This window comes from Sardina pilchardus, chromosome 11 (assembly GCF_963854185.1).
Source record: "Sardina pilchardus chromosome 11, fSarPil1.1, whole genome shotgun sequence".
Classification (NCBI taxonomy): domain Eukaryota; kingdom Metazoa; phylum Chordata; class Actinopteri; order Clupeiformes; family Clupeidae; genus Sardina; species Sardina pilchardus.
The window spans coordinates 23,666,819-23,684,318 of NC_085004.1; the positions used below are offsets into that span (position 1 = coordinate 23,666,819).

Here is a 17,500-nt window from a genome sequence, read left to right on the forward strand (position 1 = left end):
TTTGTCTAGGAAAGAGCAGGGTAATGTCCGAGATTATGGCTCACAGAAGGGCTTTAGGGAGATAATTGCCTACATGCGGGATTCGTGCTAAGGAACATGTGGGGGAAAATATGATAGCGATATGAGGGGGGAACATCAGCGATGACCTGGTCAAGGGCCAGTCGGCCAGATGACTCTCCGTCAACCCTGCCAGAAATAGCTGGTGTTTCGAACATCAGCAGTTCAGCTTGACATTCAGATTAACTTAAGACGGAGAGTGGAAAGAACAGTAAAACAATGTATCTCTAAATGCAGTGGAAATGTACAGAACGTATGTATATGCACATATGTACTTCATATGGAGCATATGTTTTCACTATACTTGTCTTGCACCTCCGTCTCCCATTTTGTGTTTCTCTTTCTGTCTGTTTCATTTCTCTCCCTCTCAGTCTCTCTCTGTTTAGATGGTAATGTGAGATAATATGGTTTTATTGGTCTTTTGATGGTATGTAAATACTGTAAGTCTTTTTTTTTTAAAAGTCAACTATCTCTCTCCCGGTCCCCTCCCTCTCTTTTGCATTCTCTCTATCTCTTTCTCTCCCTCACTTTAACTCCCTCCTGTCTCTCTCTCATTCTCTCTCTCTCTCTCTCTCTGGTTTCCAGCTCCTGGGCTACAGTGAGAAGCCTGTCAATCTGCAAATGTTCATTGGGACGGCGGACGACCGCTACCTGAGGCCGCATGCCTTCTACCAGGTGCACCGGATCACAGGGAAAACGGTTGCCACTGCAAGCCAGGAAATCATAATCACCAGCACAAAGGTTCTCGAAATACCTCTCCTTCCCGAAAACAATATGTCTGCCAGGTACTTGTCATAAGCACTTCGCTTTTACATTACTCACCCCCTCCACTTCATGCCACTGTGTGTGTGCTTTGCAGGAGTTGAAGAAAGACCCAGATTTATGATTATAGGGAATTGTAATGCCTTCCAATTTGGAGCAGGTTTATAGGTTTCAAACGCTAACCACTAGCAGATGTAGTTGAAAATGTGAGGCCTTTTTCGACAAGAGATTAGCATTGACCTTTGTCGTTCACTCCGCGCAGAACGTCTGTTTCATGATATTTTAAAAAGTGCAGGTTTATTGTTTCTGAAACACATCTCTATGTGCGTTTTGCCATGTTCGTCTACAGTTTTCCTTTCGTGGAGGGCCATTATAAACAGACTGCTTGTTCCCTATTTGTTGCTATCGTTCAATTATGAGCCCTTGTGCGATCCCACACTGCTTAACAAGGTCTTTCCATGTGTGGCAGCATTGACTGTGCAGGGATCCTGAAGCTAAGGAACTCGGACATCGAGCTGAGAAAGGGCGAGACGGACATCGGGCGGAAGAACACGCGTGTGCGGGTGGTGTTCCGAGTGCACATCCCACAACCCAACGGGAAGGTGCTGTCTCTGCAGGCGTCGTCCATCCCTATAGAGTGCTGTGAGTTTTATCTCCTTTTCATTTAGTGTACACTCTCACACTCACTCACACAAACACACACACACACACACACACACACACACACACCCCAACACACACACATGTACGCACAGAAGCACTTATGTAACTCTGCATAGCTTAATTTTCACTCAAAGTTATCACTTTTATAGAACATGTTACATAGATCTGAACGGGAATTGAGTTTGGCTGGCCAGACTGACACATATATTTGGGCTCCAGTCGTTGGTGGCCCTAAGGACTATATGAAAGCTATGCACACATCAATGCATATCACACAGAGATAGTGACAGAACTCAGTTAGTTTGGAAAAATAGTCAGATCAGATATATGATAATCAGAATTCCGTATTATCTGTCTCTTTGTAGTGTCCGTGTGTGTGGACCTGTGTGTGTTTGTTTATGGTTCTGTGTGTGTGTGTGTGTGTGTGTGTGTGTGTGTGTGTGTGTGTGTGCATGTGTGTGTATGATCCAGAGTGGGTGTGTGTGCGGTGTGTGTGTGTACGCACGCTGTCACAGTTTCTAACCATTTCATGTCTCTCTCCCATCATCCCCGACTCCACCCCACTTCTCCTCGGTCCCTAGCCCAGCGCTCGGCTCAGGAGCTCCCCCAGGTAGAGAAGTGCAGCCTGTCCAGCTGCGTGGTCAGCGGGGGGGAGGAGATGGTCATCAGCGGCTCCAACTTCTTCCCGGAGTCCAAGGTCATCTTCCTGGAAAAGGGCCCCGGTAAGATCTGCTGCCAGTCAGCGTTTCGCTTGCCGTTTTGCCGCTCGCATGGGGAGCCGAACAGACTGCCCACCTGGTCCTCCTGAAACCGACACAGCACACTCAGCTGCTAGGCACGCAGAGAGAGAGGGAGGGAGTGGAGTGGAGGGGGGATTGGGGGGGGGGGGGAAGGAGAGATGGTGGGATGGAAAGAGAGAGACCGACGGAGGGAGGGAGGGAGGGAGGGAGGGAGGCTGTGTGTGTAGAGTTTTATTGTAGAACCCCTACTGCCTCAGGTGGAGTGAGTGTGGAACACCTGACTGTCAGTGCTCGTAGCAAACCACCTCTGACACAGTGGTGGACCATGTCCATGTGAAAAGAGTGTAACCTGGAAATTGCTTCAGCTAATTCATAGCCAATGTCTGTCAGCTTATGGTATCTTCCAGAAATGTGTCATGTCTGTCATCACAGACCCCCGATACCTGAAACAAGTAAGGATTAAAAGAGGAATGGATATCAATGTCATGTCAGTTTGAATGGAATTGAGCTTTGAGTCAGTGAGGAGCGTTACTGCTGAAGCCATACATTCTAGCTAACACCCTTATTTTGGACCTATTTAGAGAGAAACATGCTGTCTGTGCCTGTTCCTCTTACCTGTAGCTCTTTTCCTCGCTGAACCCAAACAGGTTGTGACTTGGGATTTGGTGAGGGCCACGTCAGGGCAAACACTGCCTCTGTCCCTGAGGCACTGGAGGAGCACCTGGGATATGAGTAATCGCTGGCCCACTTAACGTTACGCGTCTCCTCTACCCCACGGACCCGAGCTGCTCGCCGCCCCAACCTCTCTCCCATTCACCACCCAGACAGCTGTGCTGTGCTGCGCTTAACGCCCCCGTTTGTCCTCCGACACTGACCTGCTATCAGTGTGAAACACAGGGAGTTAAGGCCTGTTTATGTGCCTTCGTTTGTCACCCGCGGTTGGAATTTCGTAATGTCTTGAGAAAGGGGGCAGCGAGCATTAACCCCCGCCTAGCAGATCTGTTTCACAACCGTCCTCCAAGACCTGACGGACTCCACACACCAGGGCCCCCCTTGCGCACCGCTCGCAAAAGCTCTCTAACAAGTTTGCTCGCCACGGGAGATTTATGGCGATCGCAGTGTCGCTTCCTGCTCTGTGCGACGAGGGAGTGTTTCACAAGGGACCTACGTAGCCTGTGTGTGTGATCCACACTACCACGGCTGCTAGGGGATGCCTCGGGAGGACTGACTTGCAATGTGTCTGCAGCAGCCTATCCTCAGGTCCCACATTTCACACACACACACACACACACACACACACACACACACACACACACACACACACACACTCTCACTGAGGAGAAGAAGCCCTGCAAGTCCCACTGTTGAGGCCCCCTGCTGTGTTTATATCGTTATCTCCTCAACACCAAAAACCCCACCTTATTTGCGTTTGGTTTTATCTTAGTGAACTTCTGTTTCTTTTCTGACCTCATTCACAAGTGAGTTATACACCGGTTGTTAAATGTTAAATTCGCTGTCTGTGTGTAGTCAAGTGCACCCCCACGCCCCCCAAACGTGCCTTTCTTGTGTCTCTATTTTTGTCAGTGTTGTTTGGATAGGAGGACAGGAGGCAGCATCTCTTCTCTTTGAAATGGCTTTGGGCTGTCATAGCTTGCTGGCTACTTTCTCTACTGTGTTGGAAAATGTTGCTCGGCGGTCTCAAAGCCATGTCGAGCTCCAGTGGTAACACCATTCTGGGTGGTGAAGTCTGAGCATTTTATGAATGAGTCACAGTGAATAATGCCAGTCTGCTGCTGCTGCTGTTGTTGTTGTTGTGTAATATTTTTTCTTCCCATTAATTGTTCAGCCGTGCCATGAAGGCACCTTCTGTCTCTGTCTCTTTCCTCTGTACTCTCCCACTTCTGACTTTTCCATCTCCCCGAGGGAACCACTCACTATGCAACAGTAAAACACAAGTATAGACGAGCCTCAGGTGGAAACAGTGAATCGGTGGCATTTGGGGAGCCAGTCTGTGCCTGCTTGAGGTGCTCACTTAAAAAAAAAAAAAAAGACCTAAAAGCGTTGAAGCTGAAGTGTGCAGAGGAACTCTGCTCGTGGCTTTTGTAGTCGTGATGACGGTGGTGAGGCCTCTCTCCGGAGTGAGTCTTGAAGAATGCACGTCCCTTTTTTTTTTTTTTTTTTTTTTTTTTTTTTTTTAACTAGACGATCTGCTTGATGTTATGCATAAAGGAAACAAAGGAGACAAAGGCCGTTGAGCAAAACTGGAAATATCTGAGGGTTAGCAGAGGCGTGGTGGAAATTTTGCCACTAATTAACATGTGGTCTCGTTTGATGTGGGGAAGCTAATGAGTCTTTTGCCCAATGCTTCTCTGGGCAATGTAACAGGAGCTGTTCGGATTTGAGTAGATTGTAGACTGAAACAAGGCCCGAGAGGGCAATCACCATTGGCTCGATTAGTAGACTTTTTCCAATATCCTACTACAAGGGCTTAACTTTTTTTTGTATAGTGGGAGAGCAAGTGAGTGATATTTACAATCCCCCTCTCGGAGCACATGTGACTCGGCCCTGGCCCTCAAGAGGGAGGGATGGAGGACTTCAGAATTTCCTCTGTCAAAGATTTTCCTGTGTCAAAACGGAGGGAAAAATTAAACAGGCTTGGATCGGAAAGGCCCCCGTGCGAACCGCTTAGGAGCATGTGCGTCTGACAACAGCTAACCACCTCAAGATGTGCCGCTGAGCCCCGACGCACCGCACTGCTCCGCTCCGCTCTTGTCCTGGCGGTGCGTCGACACGTGCGCCTGTGGTCGGAGGCTTGCCCGCCGCCGGAGGCCACGTGGCACGGCCCGGCGACGGGCGCCAGGGGAGTTTGTGAGTAATGGGGCTCTTGGACTCGTTGCGACGGGGCGAGACCCGATCGCTGGCCTGTTTCAGATCCAGCAGTTAAGACTGTTTGGTTAACTTATCAGAGACGCTACTGTTCCAGAGCCAGGTCCTCGGCTCCCGAAAGGTTTGCAGGCAAGCGCTCCCTCGCCGAGCTTGCGTCGGTTCTTTTATAGTGTAAATGAGAGCAAATGGGCCTGCGAGGGGGGGGGGGAAATACCCCTAAATTACTGATTTGATAGATTTCATTTGTCTTGGAGTTAATTTCTCTGCCACGTGCACACAGACGGGGAGAAAGAATGAGATGGAGAGAGAATGAGAGAGAGAGAGAAGGAGAATGATAGAGAGAGGGGGGAAAACTGGCCTCCGTGTGCGGGGCCGGAGCCTCGCCAACAGTAGTTGGCCGTAATGGCCGAGGAAGTTTTCACAAGGGGAGTGTGTGGAGAGCCATGTGGTGAGAGCTTTTAGCGTTATTCAGTTGTTCTCAGCCCAATCAGCAGCAGCACAGAGTGTTGCTGCTAATTATAGGCCAATTGCTGTTTTGTCAGGTCTCTAGGTATTTTGTTTTTCCTTTTTCTTGTTTTTTTTTCCCTCGCACACACACACACACACACACACACACACACACACACACACACACACACACACACACACACACACACACACACACGGTGCAGAGTAGGTTTGGGATGGTGCGCCTGCCTGTCACTGGGGCAGGGTGTAGGATTCCTGTTTGAACTTGCTCTCACTCAGCACATGTGGGCCCCCCTTTCCCTGGTGTGTTAAATGTCAACATGTGCTGCAGAAATACATTGTGCTGAAGTCAGAGGCGTCCAAGGTCGTTCAGCCCATACTAAAAGCTCCCGCTTCGCTCTTTCTCCGACTGCGCGGCGACGCACAGCTTCTAAACAAAGGATTCTCTGGAACAAAAAAAAATACTGAAAAAGAACTGTTTGTTGAATCGTCATGGATCAAGAGATTAATGAAACCATTCACCAAAGTATTTGCTCATAATGAGAATGTCTGGGAAGGTATTTTGAAAATGCCTTTGGGCACCAATAACAGCCTCAAGGTTTTCAAAAGACTTGCAGCAGTGATAATAGCAGCTGTAATGACTCAGGAGTGGCTTTTGGGGGGAAAACAGACTTTCTGACCTCTTTCTGCACAAGTGTTTTTCTCCTTTTTCAAGGGGGGTTAACTTGTTGGGATGGGGGAGGGGATTACTGAGGTGTTTTGGGGAAGCTCTCTTGGCAGTAAAGTTGAGCAGGTGCAAAGATTTACATCAGAGCATCGCTGGAGTCCTCTTTGTGGTACACACACCTGTGTGTTTGTCGCAGCTGAGGAGAATGACGAGAAAAGGAAACCAAGGCAGAAGAGTAATGCCTTTGAGAAGTGTTGTTTGTGAAAGTTTGTGACTGTGTGTGTGTGTTTGTGTGTTTGTTTGCTTGTGTGTACGTGTGTGATACGAGTGGCAAGGGTTGAAGGTCCCCCTTCACAGCAGCCCAGGAGTGTTTCCCCAGCACCCAGCCCCCTCCGCCTGAAGTGCCATCCCTGATTGGCTACGCTGGCCGTCTGGCCAGTTAATTAGAGCTGTAGTAGGAAAACTGGAAACGGCTGGAGGTTTCCTGGCCAGGACTCTCTCTCGCGCACACACGCAGGCATTTTAAAACAAATAGAGTTATTCCACCCGTCTCTCCATAATTTCAACCAGGCAAGGCAAACAGCAGGATATTTAGACTTTGATTACTTTTTAATGGTTGTGAAAATATTCTCTGCAGGCCGTAGAGCGCCTATAAAAATGACATCATTAGATGTTTCAGATCCCGAGAACAAATTGAAATCCCTTGCTTTCGGAAGCCTTTGTGGCTTCCTAAGTTCCTGGCCCATTGAGTTAAATAGAATGACTGACATAACTATGAAGTAAATAGACCCCAGAGAAATGCAGCTTCGTTGTCGGAAATGACTTCCATAAGTTTGCCCCCCACTCCTCGCTGTAGTCCCACTGCTATTCCACTTTGCGTTGTGCAAGTAACATCACAGGGTGTGGAGATCTAGCCCTTCGCACTCTCTTGAGTCTTCGGGATTTCATGATTGCATCTCATGTGTCCCATCATGTCTCTAGACACATGAATGTCTTTACTGATCATCCCTGTTGGCTCCACACTCCCCCACAAATATGCGCAGCCTTGTGCTCACGCTCAGTTTTGGGGTCACACGAGTGGGATTCCCTCACTGTTTGAACCGCCTCCAGGCGCGGAATTGTAACGTCGTAACTCCTCAAAGAGTTCGACCGGATTAGTGACAGATGTTGCTGGACGATCGAGCTGTCGGGGCTGATGCGAAAGGCAGCTGGAGAACGTGCTTCTCTGTCCTCTCAGGACCTCAACGATCGAGTGTCCCCCCATCCCCAGTCACACACACACACACACACACACAAGCAAACCCTTATACAGTACACACACACACACACACACACACACACACACACACACACACACACACACACACACACACACACACAGTCAGTTGAGGGCTAACAGGTTTTGGTTTCACTCAAAAGCAAAGCCTCATGTGATCTCCCCTCTTCCTTCCCCTCAGATGGACGACCCCAGTGGGAAGTGGAGGCGAAAATTGTCCGTGAAAAGAGTCAGGGGGTGAGTTTTAATCTGTCCTAATGCACCGCTATGTGTGCTGTGTGTGTGTGTGTGTGTGCTGTAAGTGCTGTTGCACTGCGCCTAGAGCTGCCTCTCCGCCATTCTCCAGGGGCGGCAGATTGAAGTCACAGCAAGTCAGCTGTCTTCATATCATCATCTGTTTAATATTGCTCCTTGGAAACCACTGTTCAGGGAGGAAGGAAAGCAACTTCTGTCATTCAGTCCATAGATGTGCTCTGTGATTGGGTTTTGATTGAAAAAGGATGTTTGAGGGAGTTTACAGTATGTGTTACTTAGAAAGAGCTTCAAATGATTAAAGAATACTCTTTATAACTTTATAAGCTATTGGAAACTGCATTACCTTCTCAACTCATGAAGGATATTTGATATGAAAAAAATCATGACTTTCATAGTAGTTGTAGTCAACCTTATTTTTTAAGACATACTTAAAGAAGAGGAAACCTGTTTTTAACACTTCATGTAGTTTGACATTTTAGTTTTAGTCTTTTTATTTATTGTACATTTGAATGATATTTTAAAAAATCATTTTGACTTTAAAATATGCCATTTTAATGACCTTATAAAACATTTTTGTACAATTACAGTTTGAGTGAACTGCTATTTGAAATTCTAATTATTTGACCTTCCACTGTTCTATGAAAATTAGGCATTGCTCAGACCATTAGTTATTTTTTTTATTACCAATTTAGGTATGCTTTGTTTTGATCAGTTTTAGTTCCTTTTACACTATTTAACAAGGTTATGTTTTGGTGCAATAAAATGGAGATTTGTGATTGCTGTCGTATTATTGTTTTACATATAATCCATTTAGTTATTTATAATGCATTACGCTAGTGGTGTTACTGTGCAAATAAATTTCTCATTATTGTTAAAGAGCTATAATTTTGTGTACCCCTGTTCTGTGATGCGACTTGACTTTCATTCGTTCTCTCTGTGCAGTCGAGTCTGGTGGTGGAGGTTCCGCCGTACCACAGCAAGACGGTGACCTCCGCAGTCCAGGTGCAGTTCTATGTGTGTAATGGGAAGAGGAAACGGAGCCAATCCCAGCGTTTCACTTACCTGTCAGGTACTGCATTTGCTTAACAGTACTGAACGATCCTACCTCTCGGAAACATTGCGCACACACACACACACACACACACACACACACACACACACGCACACACACACACGCACGCACACACACAGGCGCGCACACACACACACACAGATGTTTTTCTCAAGTCATGCACTTTCCTCAGTGGTTGTTTTTGTTGCGTTGTATTATGCAAAGTAGGCTAAGTTGTTGATCAGCCGCAGTGGGAAGTCCCCAACCAATAGCACAAGGAAGGAATCTTTTCCTGTGTGTTGTAACACTTAACAACTCGTTGTGTCTCATTCTCCGGAATGTTCGATACATGTGAAAAGAGAGTTTCATACAGCACATTGATAACAATGGGAAGAGATATCTTTGCTAAGTGATAAGAAATATTATAATATTATAAAATTATACTAAATGTAATGAATAATATAATTGCACTTTTTTGGAAATAATTAGCAAAACTTGCTCTAATATAACAACACCATGACAAGAATGCATTTTTGCTGTATGCTCCTGACTTGTATGAAGGTTTTGCTGAGTGCCTTTTTGGAGAACTTTCCCCCTTTTGCAGTTTGCACTGGTGTGGTTTAGGAGGAGCCACCTGACAGTTAGATATGCACCTGTTAACCGTTCATGTAAAATAGTCTTAAGTCCTGTTGCAGACTGCGTTTCTGTTGCGTATTTGCATACAGACGGTCTAGGTATGCAAATCTTCCATTGTCCAGGAATCAGTGTCATTGTGTCCCAAAATATGCACGACGTGTGTATATTGTGTATATTTATCTACGTAAAACAATTGTGCATGTTGTCATATCAGTGGTGACAGATAGCGTTCCAATATGTTATTACACACTGTGTATTTGTATTTACTTTCTCGAGATTAGTCAAACCGAGAAACGCGTTGGCGGAATGCGATCACATGTGAGCTTTGTGTGTGTGTGTGTGTGTGTGTGTGTGTGTGTGTATGTTCTTCCTCTCTTCCACTGAACACACAAGAGAGAGAGAGAAGAGAGTGAATGCGGCTGAGCTCGGCCCGGCCCCTCCGCCCACCCTCTCTCTCTCTCTCTCTCTCTCTCTCTCTCTCTCTCTCTCTCTCTCTCTCTCTCTCTCTCTCTCTCTCCGCTCCGCGCGGCGCGGCGCCCACTCAACCAGGGTTTCCTGTTTATCCCACGAACCCCACAGGGGGGCCCAGCCAATCAGACACGGGCTCAGGAAGCGCAAAAAGCCTCAACGCTACCAGTGTAGCGAGGAGGTCACGGCTGCTCCGGTTGCCATGGGAGCCGCCGTCCTGCGAAGCGCCGCGGCCAGGGTCACCGGGGAGACTTGCTCGCGCGCTCCGCTCGCTATAGCTCGTGCGGCTGCGGCCTCTCCGAGTAGTGGCGGAGAGGATTTTTTATAACGTGTGTGGGCACTGTCACAAGTGCCAGCCTGAAGTTGCCAGCGACTATTATAGAGTGCCGGCTCCGTTTTATAGTCTCGTCTCATCTCTCTCTCTCTCTCTCATTTCCTTGTTTTCTCTTTTTCTCTCACTCCATCGCACTCTATGTTTATCAGTTTGTCGCGCCCTGTACTTTTCTGCCTTTCTCACTACTTTTTACATCATCGGGTAGGAGGTGTGTGCGCGCTCGCGCGCGCGTGTGTGTGTGTGTGTGTTACTCTCGTCACAACCTGTGCTGTTTCATTTACGAAAGCCCCAATATACTGCTCAACTACTGAGACAAATAAAAAATGCACCTTTTGTCAATATTCCCCTCTCACCAGTCACCACCAACCCCCCCCCATGCAGCCTGTGTGGGCTTTTTGGTGTGGTTGGGTGTACTGTACGAGGAGCAGGATAGGGGCTGTGAACTGGTTTCTCTTCCCCCCGCTTTGGAACAGCGCTGCGGGGCATTCAGCCTCTCCCATAAAACGCTTTACATGGCACCAAAAACAGGCAGCATATGCTGCCTCGGATTCAAAGCTGGATAAAAATATCTCCCATCAACGTGTGTTTGGGAAGTGCCAGATTGGGAAATGGGTTACAGTTTGATGCATTGTACAGCATCCTATCATTGTGGCCCCCATAGCAGCTATGTCCTACTTCAGTTAAAGGACAAATCCTTATTTTCTGATAATACGTCAGAAGCGTAACGACCCCCTTATGCTTAAATGACACTTCTCCTTAAGTGATTTATGTTCAGCTCTTACAGTATTTTTTTTATTGCCACCGAGGAACAATTTATAGGTGACACTAGTTCATTAGTTCTATAATGGTAGGTCGTGTTTTTTTTTTTTTTTTTAAAGCGTTGCAAAGCAAGAAATGTCCGCCATTCAGCATTTCTTTCTCCACACAAACCCATTAGCAGCTGCTTGTATCATCTTTAAAGCAGAAAAAAAAACTGTGTGGCCTTAAAGTGGCACAGAATGAAGATGAATCGACAAAATCTCTGATATGAATATCTGTTCAGGTGGCCTGCCCTGGGATTTACTGTACAGTATGTGGTTGTCTTTGCACTCGGGTTGTGTCGAGTCATTTGATGTGTGCAGTTTTTTCATCACATGGCCTGGTCAGTAGAACCTGTTCTATTGCACTGTGGGCTGTTACGCACGCCTGAGAGCCTTCATGCTAGTCTTTGTAGGTTTTGAGTGCTATGTTTCTTACTCAAAGGACTGGTGTGGTTTCATCATTCACTTTGCATTTTATATGTGTTTACTGTATTTTTTTAGTTTAATTTTTGAAGGCGAGTGAAACGAAAAGTGACATCTCTGTTTATTGCCATGTCTGACTGTAATAATGTGTTTAGTGATTTATCCTCCCGCCTCTGCTCTGTCTCCTCCTCCAGTGTTGGTGAAGCAGGAGCACAGAGACGATTTGGACGCGTCCACTGTGGCGTCCATGCCCCTGCCCCTAGCTCACGCTGGCGGCGGCCTGGTCCGGACCCAGATGCCCTCCCCCGAGCCAGGCCACCCGCAGGACGGCCTTCTGTCCAGCTCCCCCCGCGGCCTGGCCCCGGGCCTGCACCCCCTGCAGTCCCCCTGCGGCCCCCCCATGGGCTCCCCCACCTTCCCCCACCTGCCTCACCTGCAGGGCCACGGGCTCCACGCGGGTCCCGATTGTCAGATGGCGTTCCACGCGGGGCCCCATCCGCACCCCCACCCGCACCCTCACCCCCATCAACATCCCTCCCGGCCTCCCTACCAGCCTATGCAGCACGGGCACGGCCTGCCCTTCAACGGCCAGCCCAGTCTTCCCATGAGCACCGGCGGTGGCGGCGTCCCGGGCTCCCCGCAGGGCTTTGAGCGGATGCCGTACCAGGCCGACCCGGCGGCGTGCCACTCCCATGCCCTGGGCCTGGGCCTGGTGTACCACTCCGCCTCCTCGCTCCCCAACTCAGGGCACTCCCACTCCCCCACCAGCCCCCTACCGATAGTCTCCGCCGCCGCTGGCTCCCCCAGTGGTCAGCCCATGGCCCACTCCTCCCCACACCTGCACTCGCTGGGCTACCACTGCCCCAACCCTGCCCAGGTGTCTTCGCCCACCCACTCCATGGGCCAGCAGCAGCAGCAGCAGCAGTCTGCGCCTCCGATGCAGCGACCCATGGGGGGCTACCACCCCGCCGGCCAGCGCTCCGCCTCCTGCCCGACGCCCTCCAGCGCCCCCCAACAGCAGCAGCAGCAGCAGCAGCAGCGCATGGTGCCCTCCCCCCATTCAGGGCCCTCGTCCCCCCAGCTCCACTCCCTGCCCTACCAGTCCCCCACCTCGCCCTCTCCGACCGCGGGCAGCCCGCTGGGGCCGATGTCCCACTCCAGCCAGCCTTCTCCCCAAGCCAGCAGCCCAGTGCTGGGCAGCCTGCCCTCGGCCGCGCCCATGGTGCACCCGCTGGGCCCCCAGGCACCCTTTCCTGCAGACGGCGAGCGGCTGAGCATCAAGCAGGAGCCGGAGGAGCGGGAGCCCACCTTCAGATCCATTGGCCTGCAGGACATCACGCTGGATGATGGTGAGTCCTCCTGTCATTATTGTTTTTAATTAAATTAAAATGTTTAATGTTTTTTTTTTGTCTGCAAGAAACTAGCCTGGGTGTTCCCATGCTGCCTTGCGCGCAATTTCAAACTACCGTCCTAATTTTTGCCTGAGATAGGGGACCAATCACAGAACAGGGGGAAAAGCAAGACGATGATGAGCTACAGTATGCACAGACGCATTTGATAGACATCCGTGGCACCCAATGAACGGATCTGGGCATTTTTTTCAAATAGACGTTTGGTTGCCAGACCACGTCTCATTTGAGAAGTGGTTGGCGCTAGCCAGGCTAGTAAGAAACAGCACAATGCAACCATTATTAACACCCACAGACCAATGCCCCAGTGTTTGTACTGTACTGAAGATACTGTACTGATATGCTGTCCACATAAATTACGTAACACTTTTTACTCAGCGCTTTCCCAACCCACTTTCAGAATAGAATCGCGTGCAAGATATTGCGCCATTGGTACTTAACCAACCACTGTATATATACAATTCATTTTGTCTTGCTGGTGTAATTGGGGAGGCGTTGGGAGTGTTTGTGCACCCACACATGCACACACACACACACACACACACACACACACACACACTCTCTCTCTCTCTCTGCGTGACCCACAGTGTCTGCGCTCCAGACACATGTGCGCAAAGGAGCGAGCTTAGCGTCATTATCAGCCACTATCAGATTAATCACATTTAACATTCAGCTCCTCAGCACCGGAAGGCTTACTGCAGGGAGGTACGTCAGGGAGAATATGCCGGCTAAACACTTAAAGTCACACCTTATCAGCACTGCCCAATGCCTTCTCTCACAGATTTATTTAATTTGTGAGTGTGTACTGTGTACCTGTACATGTGTATATGTGTTCATTTTGTTTATTTTGTATGTGTGTCTAAGTGAGAGTGTGTGTGTGTGTGTGTGTGTGTGTGTGATTGAGTGAGAGAGAGTGCATGTGTGTGTGTGTGTGTGTGTGTGTGTGTGCATGTGTGGGTGTGTGTGTGTTTGTATTCACCTCCTTATACGTGCTTGAGTAGACTGTTTTGCGGGTATTTACACGAAATGCGAACACACACACATGCACACATCCACTCATTTAAACTCTGCCCAGAGGCTGAAACGTTGCTGCTTCCCCTTCAGGGACTCCAGCTCTCTGAGCGAGCCCGCCGTGTGTTCACGCGGGCAGTCAAATAGCATCGGATTAATAAGCAGCCAGAATGGCCGGCATTAGGGACTTCTGTATTCTGAGTAAGCAGCAACAGGCCAACCTAATTAAAACAGACCATTCTCGGCCAAGCCATGTGTGAAAAGCTACCTCAAACGTCATGTGTCGACAACCCTAATTACACACGCTCGTACACACACACACACACACACACGCACACACACACACACACACACACACACACACACACACATATATATACACACGCACGCACGCACACACACACACACACACACACACACACACACACACACACACACACACACACACACACACACATACACACATACACACACAAAGGCACACACATACACCCTCATGCTCTCTCTCTCTCTCTTGCTTGCTCAATCATATTAATACAAGCGCACACACAACCGTAGTCACACATGCTGTAGACAGTTTACACACATGCTCTGCAATCAAAATGCTTCCTATATCACAATCAGTAACTGGTGTAGTATATGGCTGTATATCCTGGTTGTCTGGGAGACGTGCTCAGTCTTCCTGACGCGATGCATTGCGTAGGGGAGAGACAGCCAGGGGAGGGGTTTGGGGAGTTTGAAGAGAGACATTTTGGGTTAATGTATTCCCCCCGGAATCGTAACCTCCCCAAAGCCGAGGCTATAAATAGCCGCTGTAAGAGTCTAACGGCGAGTTGCGTCCCATGAAGCTGTTCGGTGTGCTAAGTTTTTAAAGAGGTCAGTCCTGTAAATAGACCACAACTCAGTTCACATGCCCCAGAGTACATCTCTCCCTATCTGCCTCTTCAATCCGTGCTTGCATGCGCACATGCCGTACACACTCTCTCACACACACACACACACGCACGCACACACAAAGCCATCTCGTGTAGTAATCACATATAGTGTGACTGTGCGGGCAGCATATATGTCCTTTGCGTCCGTATGACCCACAAAGCTAATTTTGAAGATTTTAACTGTGTCATTATTTTGGTGGCGTAACTAGTCGGTGGTCGTCATTTTCAGTCGCAGTGAGGTTCTTATTTAGAAACTCAGAGACAATAACAGCATGAACACACACACATGCACACAAACACACATGCACACACACACACACACACACACACACACACACACACACACACACACACACACACACGGAGTTGGCAGAGTGGGCTTGAAACGTGAGCGGCGTGTGGGTAGGGAGAGCAGCGCGTCACAGGCCGCAGCGTGAGGAGAGCGGAGAAGGAAAGTGCTGCCATAAGACGGCAGATGGCGCAGGTGACGTCAGGGCGGAGGCCCAGGCGGGGGTGGCCAGGGAAGGGCCACAGACTGACTGACAGATGGACAGACGGGTCCAGAGCTCCCACTGCCTGACCCTCCCATGCCAACCTAAACCCCGTCGGAGCTGGCCCCTGTGCAGGAATAAAACACTCGATACCCAACACCCAATAATACGCACATATACTGTAGTGCATGGTTCATTCTATGGTCTCATTAGACTTTTTTTCTCTTTTGATCAAATACATTAGAATTTAATATCATACATAATTTTATATCATAGCTACATTATTATCACCCTCGGCTTTTTGAAGTAAAAAAAAAAAAAGGAATAATTGATTGAGTATTATCATCGGTATAGAGCTTGTTTTCTGTAGTGGATATGAAGTTGTCTGGGTTGCTGTAGTGCAGGCAGCTCTGTGGAGCAGTAGCGCTACAGTGTAATGCCACGGTTCTGGTGAGGGGCTGTAATGTGTGCTGTGTGAGAGCATATGTCACATGCAGTGTGTGACAGCCAGAAGGTCTGCACTGTGCAGTCTGTCCATATTTGCAGAAATGAGTTGGACTCGTGCCCCTATACTGCTAACAGAAGGAGCTCATGTTGTGTATCCTCTCTTCTCTTCTCTTCTCTTCTCTTCTCTTCTCTTCTCTGCTCTTCTGTTCTGTTCTGTTCTCTTCCCTGTTCTTTTCTTCTCCTCTCTTCTCTTCTCTTCTCTTTTCTCCTTGCTCTTCTTTTCTCTTCTCTTTTCCTATTTCCCTTCTTTTCCCTCTCTCCCTTTTCTTTTCCTCTGTTCTTTTCACCTCTGGTTGTATCGCCTCTTCTCATCATGTCTCTGTATGTCATCTGTACTCTTTCCTCTGCTCTGTCTTTCTTTTCTTTCCTCTTTTCCCTCATCAGTGTTTTGCCTTTCTCTCTCTATCCGTTCTTGCTTCGAGTGTCCATCCTCATTACACTCTGGTGGTCCCATTCTGTTCTTTTCATACCGGTCATTCTTCTCTATCAGTTCATCTCCTTTTCTTCACCTCTCTCTCGCTCTCTCTCTCTCTGTAGTGGTTAACTCTCCTGTGAGGCTGATTATGGCCGTCATGGCGACAGACTTTGAGGGCCCTTGTGGTGTCGACCTGTGTGTTTATCTAATTAATCACCTCACACTGGCTGCTGTTTGTGTTGCCAGCACAGATAGAGCCTCTTACGCCTGTGTGTGTGTGTGTGTGTGTGTGCACGTGTGTGTCTATGTGTGTGTGTGTGTGTGTGTTTGTGTGTGTGTGTGTGTGTGTGTGTGTGTGTGAGCGTGTGCGTGCACTTGCGCCTTTGTATTTGTCATGATGAGTCTATGTGTATGTTCTTGTGCACTCACACTTTAATGCATGTATGTATGCAAGCGTTTGTGTTGTATCTGTTGTAGTGAGTGTGTTTGTGTGTGTGTGTGTGTGTGTGTGTGTGTGGCACTCCTGTGTCTTTGTTTGCTCTCCAGCCCGGGAGCGCAGCTGCCGCCGCCGTGAGAGTGTGGTGATCTAGGTTAATAATAGGCAGAGCCTGCTGCTCCACTGCCCTGCAAAAAAATAAAAAAAAATACACACAAGCACACACACACACACACACACACACACACACACACACGTACACACACATATGCATATATACTTCTTACAGACATACCCTTGCTCAATGCTTTGGCCGACACACACACTCACACGTATATAAACGTGCGCATGCGCACACACACACACACACACACACACACACACAGTTACACACACGCGCGCACACACACACACACACACACACACACACACACACACACACACATATCTACATGGGCTCTATGACCACAAATCATCTCAGCAGTGTAATATCCGATGTACATTTGATGTACATACAGTACATGTGATTACATCTAGAAGAGTAAATGAGCAGCACCAAAGTCCCTTTAAAGATTATTGAGTAATAATTATTGAAGATACAGTACATGGAAAATGAAGTGCTATGCCGTCTTCCAGGCTTGTATGGGTCTCCACCGGAAACCCATCAACCCACCGTTTAACTTTGTGCAGACAGGAGTAAATAAACAAAGGGCCAGCAGTAAGCGTACTGTGCTAATTTCCAATGACGGGTCTTCTTGAAGCCCAGCTAGGATGGATGGCACCTTAGGCCACATTGACATTGTGCTATTT

The 17,500-nt window shown here is 48.4% G+C and overlaps 1 protein-coding gene across 2 annotated transcripts in view; it reads left to right on the plus strand.

Moving 5' to 3' along the window:
- nfatc3a (nuclear factor of activated T cells 3a) overlaps nucleotides 1–17,500 on the plus strand; it is a 64,789-nt gene that overhangs the window by 33,874 nt on the left and 13,415 nt on the right. For both annotated transcript variants that reach the window (XM_062548824.1, XM_062548825.1), the window contains exons 4-9: nucleotides 643–842; nucleotides 1,289–1,461; nucleotides 2,064–2,204; nucleotides 7,701–7,756; nucleotides 8,717–8,843; nucleotides 11,681–12,835. In XM_062548824.1, coding sequence (XP_062404808.1) covers nucleotides 643–842; nucleotides 1,289–1,461; nucleotides 2,064–2,204; nucleotides 7,701–7,756; nucleotides 8,717–8,843; nucleotides 11,681–12,835 — 1,852 coding nt within the window. The remainder of the gene's footprint in view (nucleotides 1–642; nucleotides 843–1,288; nucleotides 1,462–2,063; nucleotides 2,205–7,700; nucleotides 7,757–8,716; nucleotides 8,844–11,680; nucleotides 12,836–17,500) is intronic.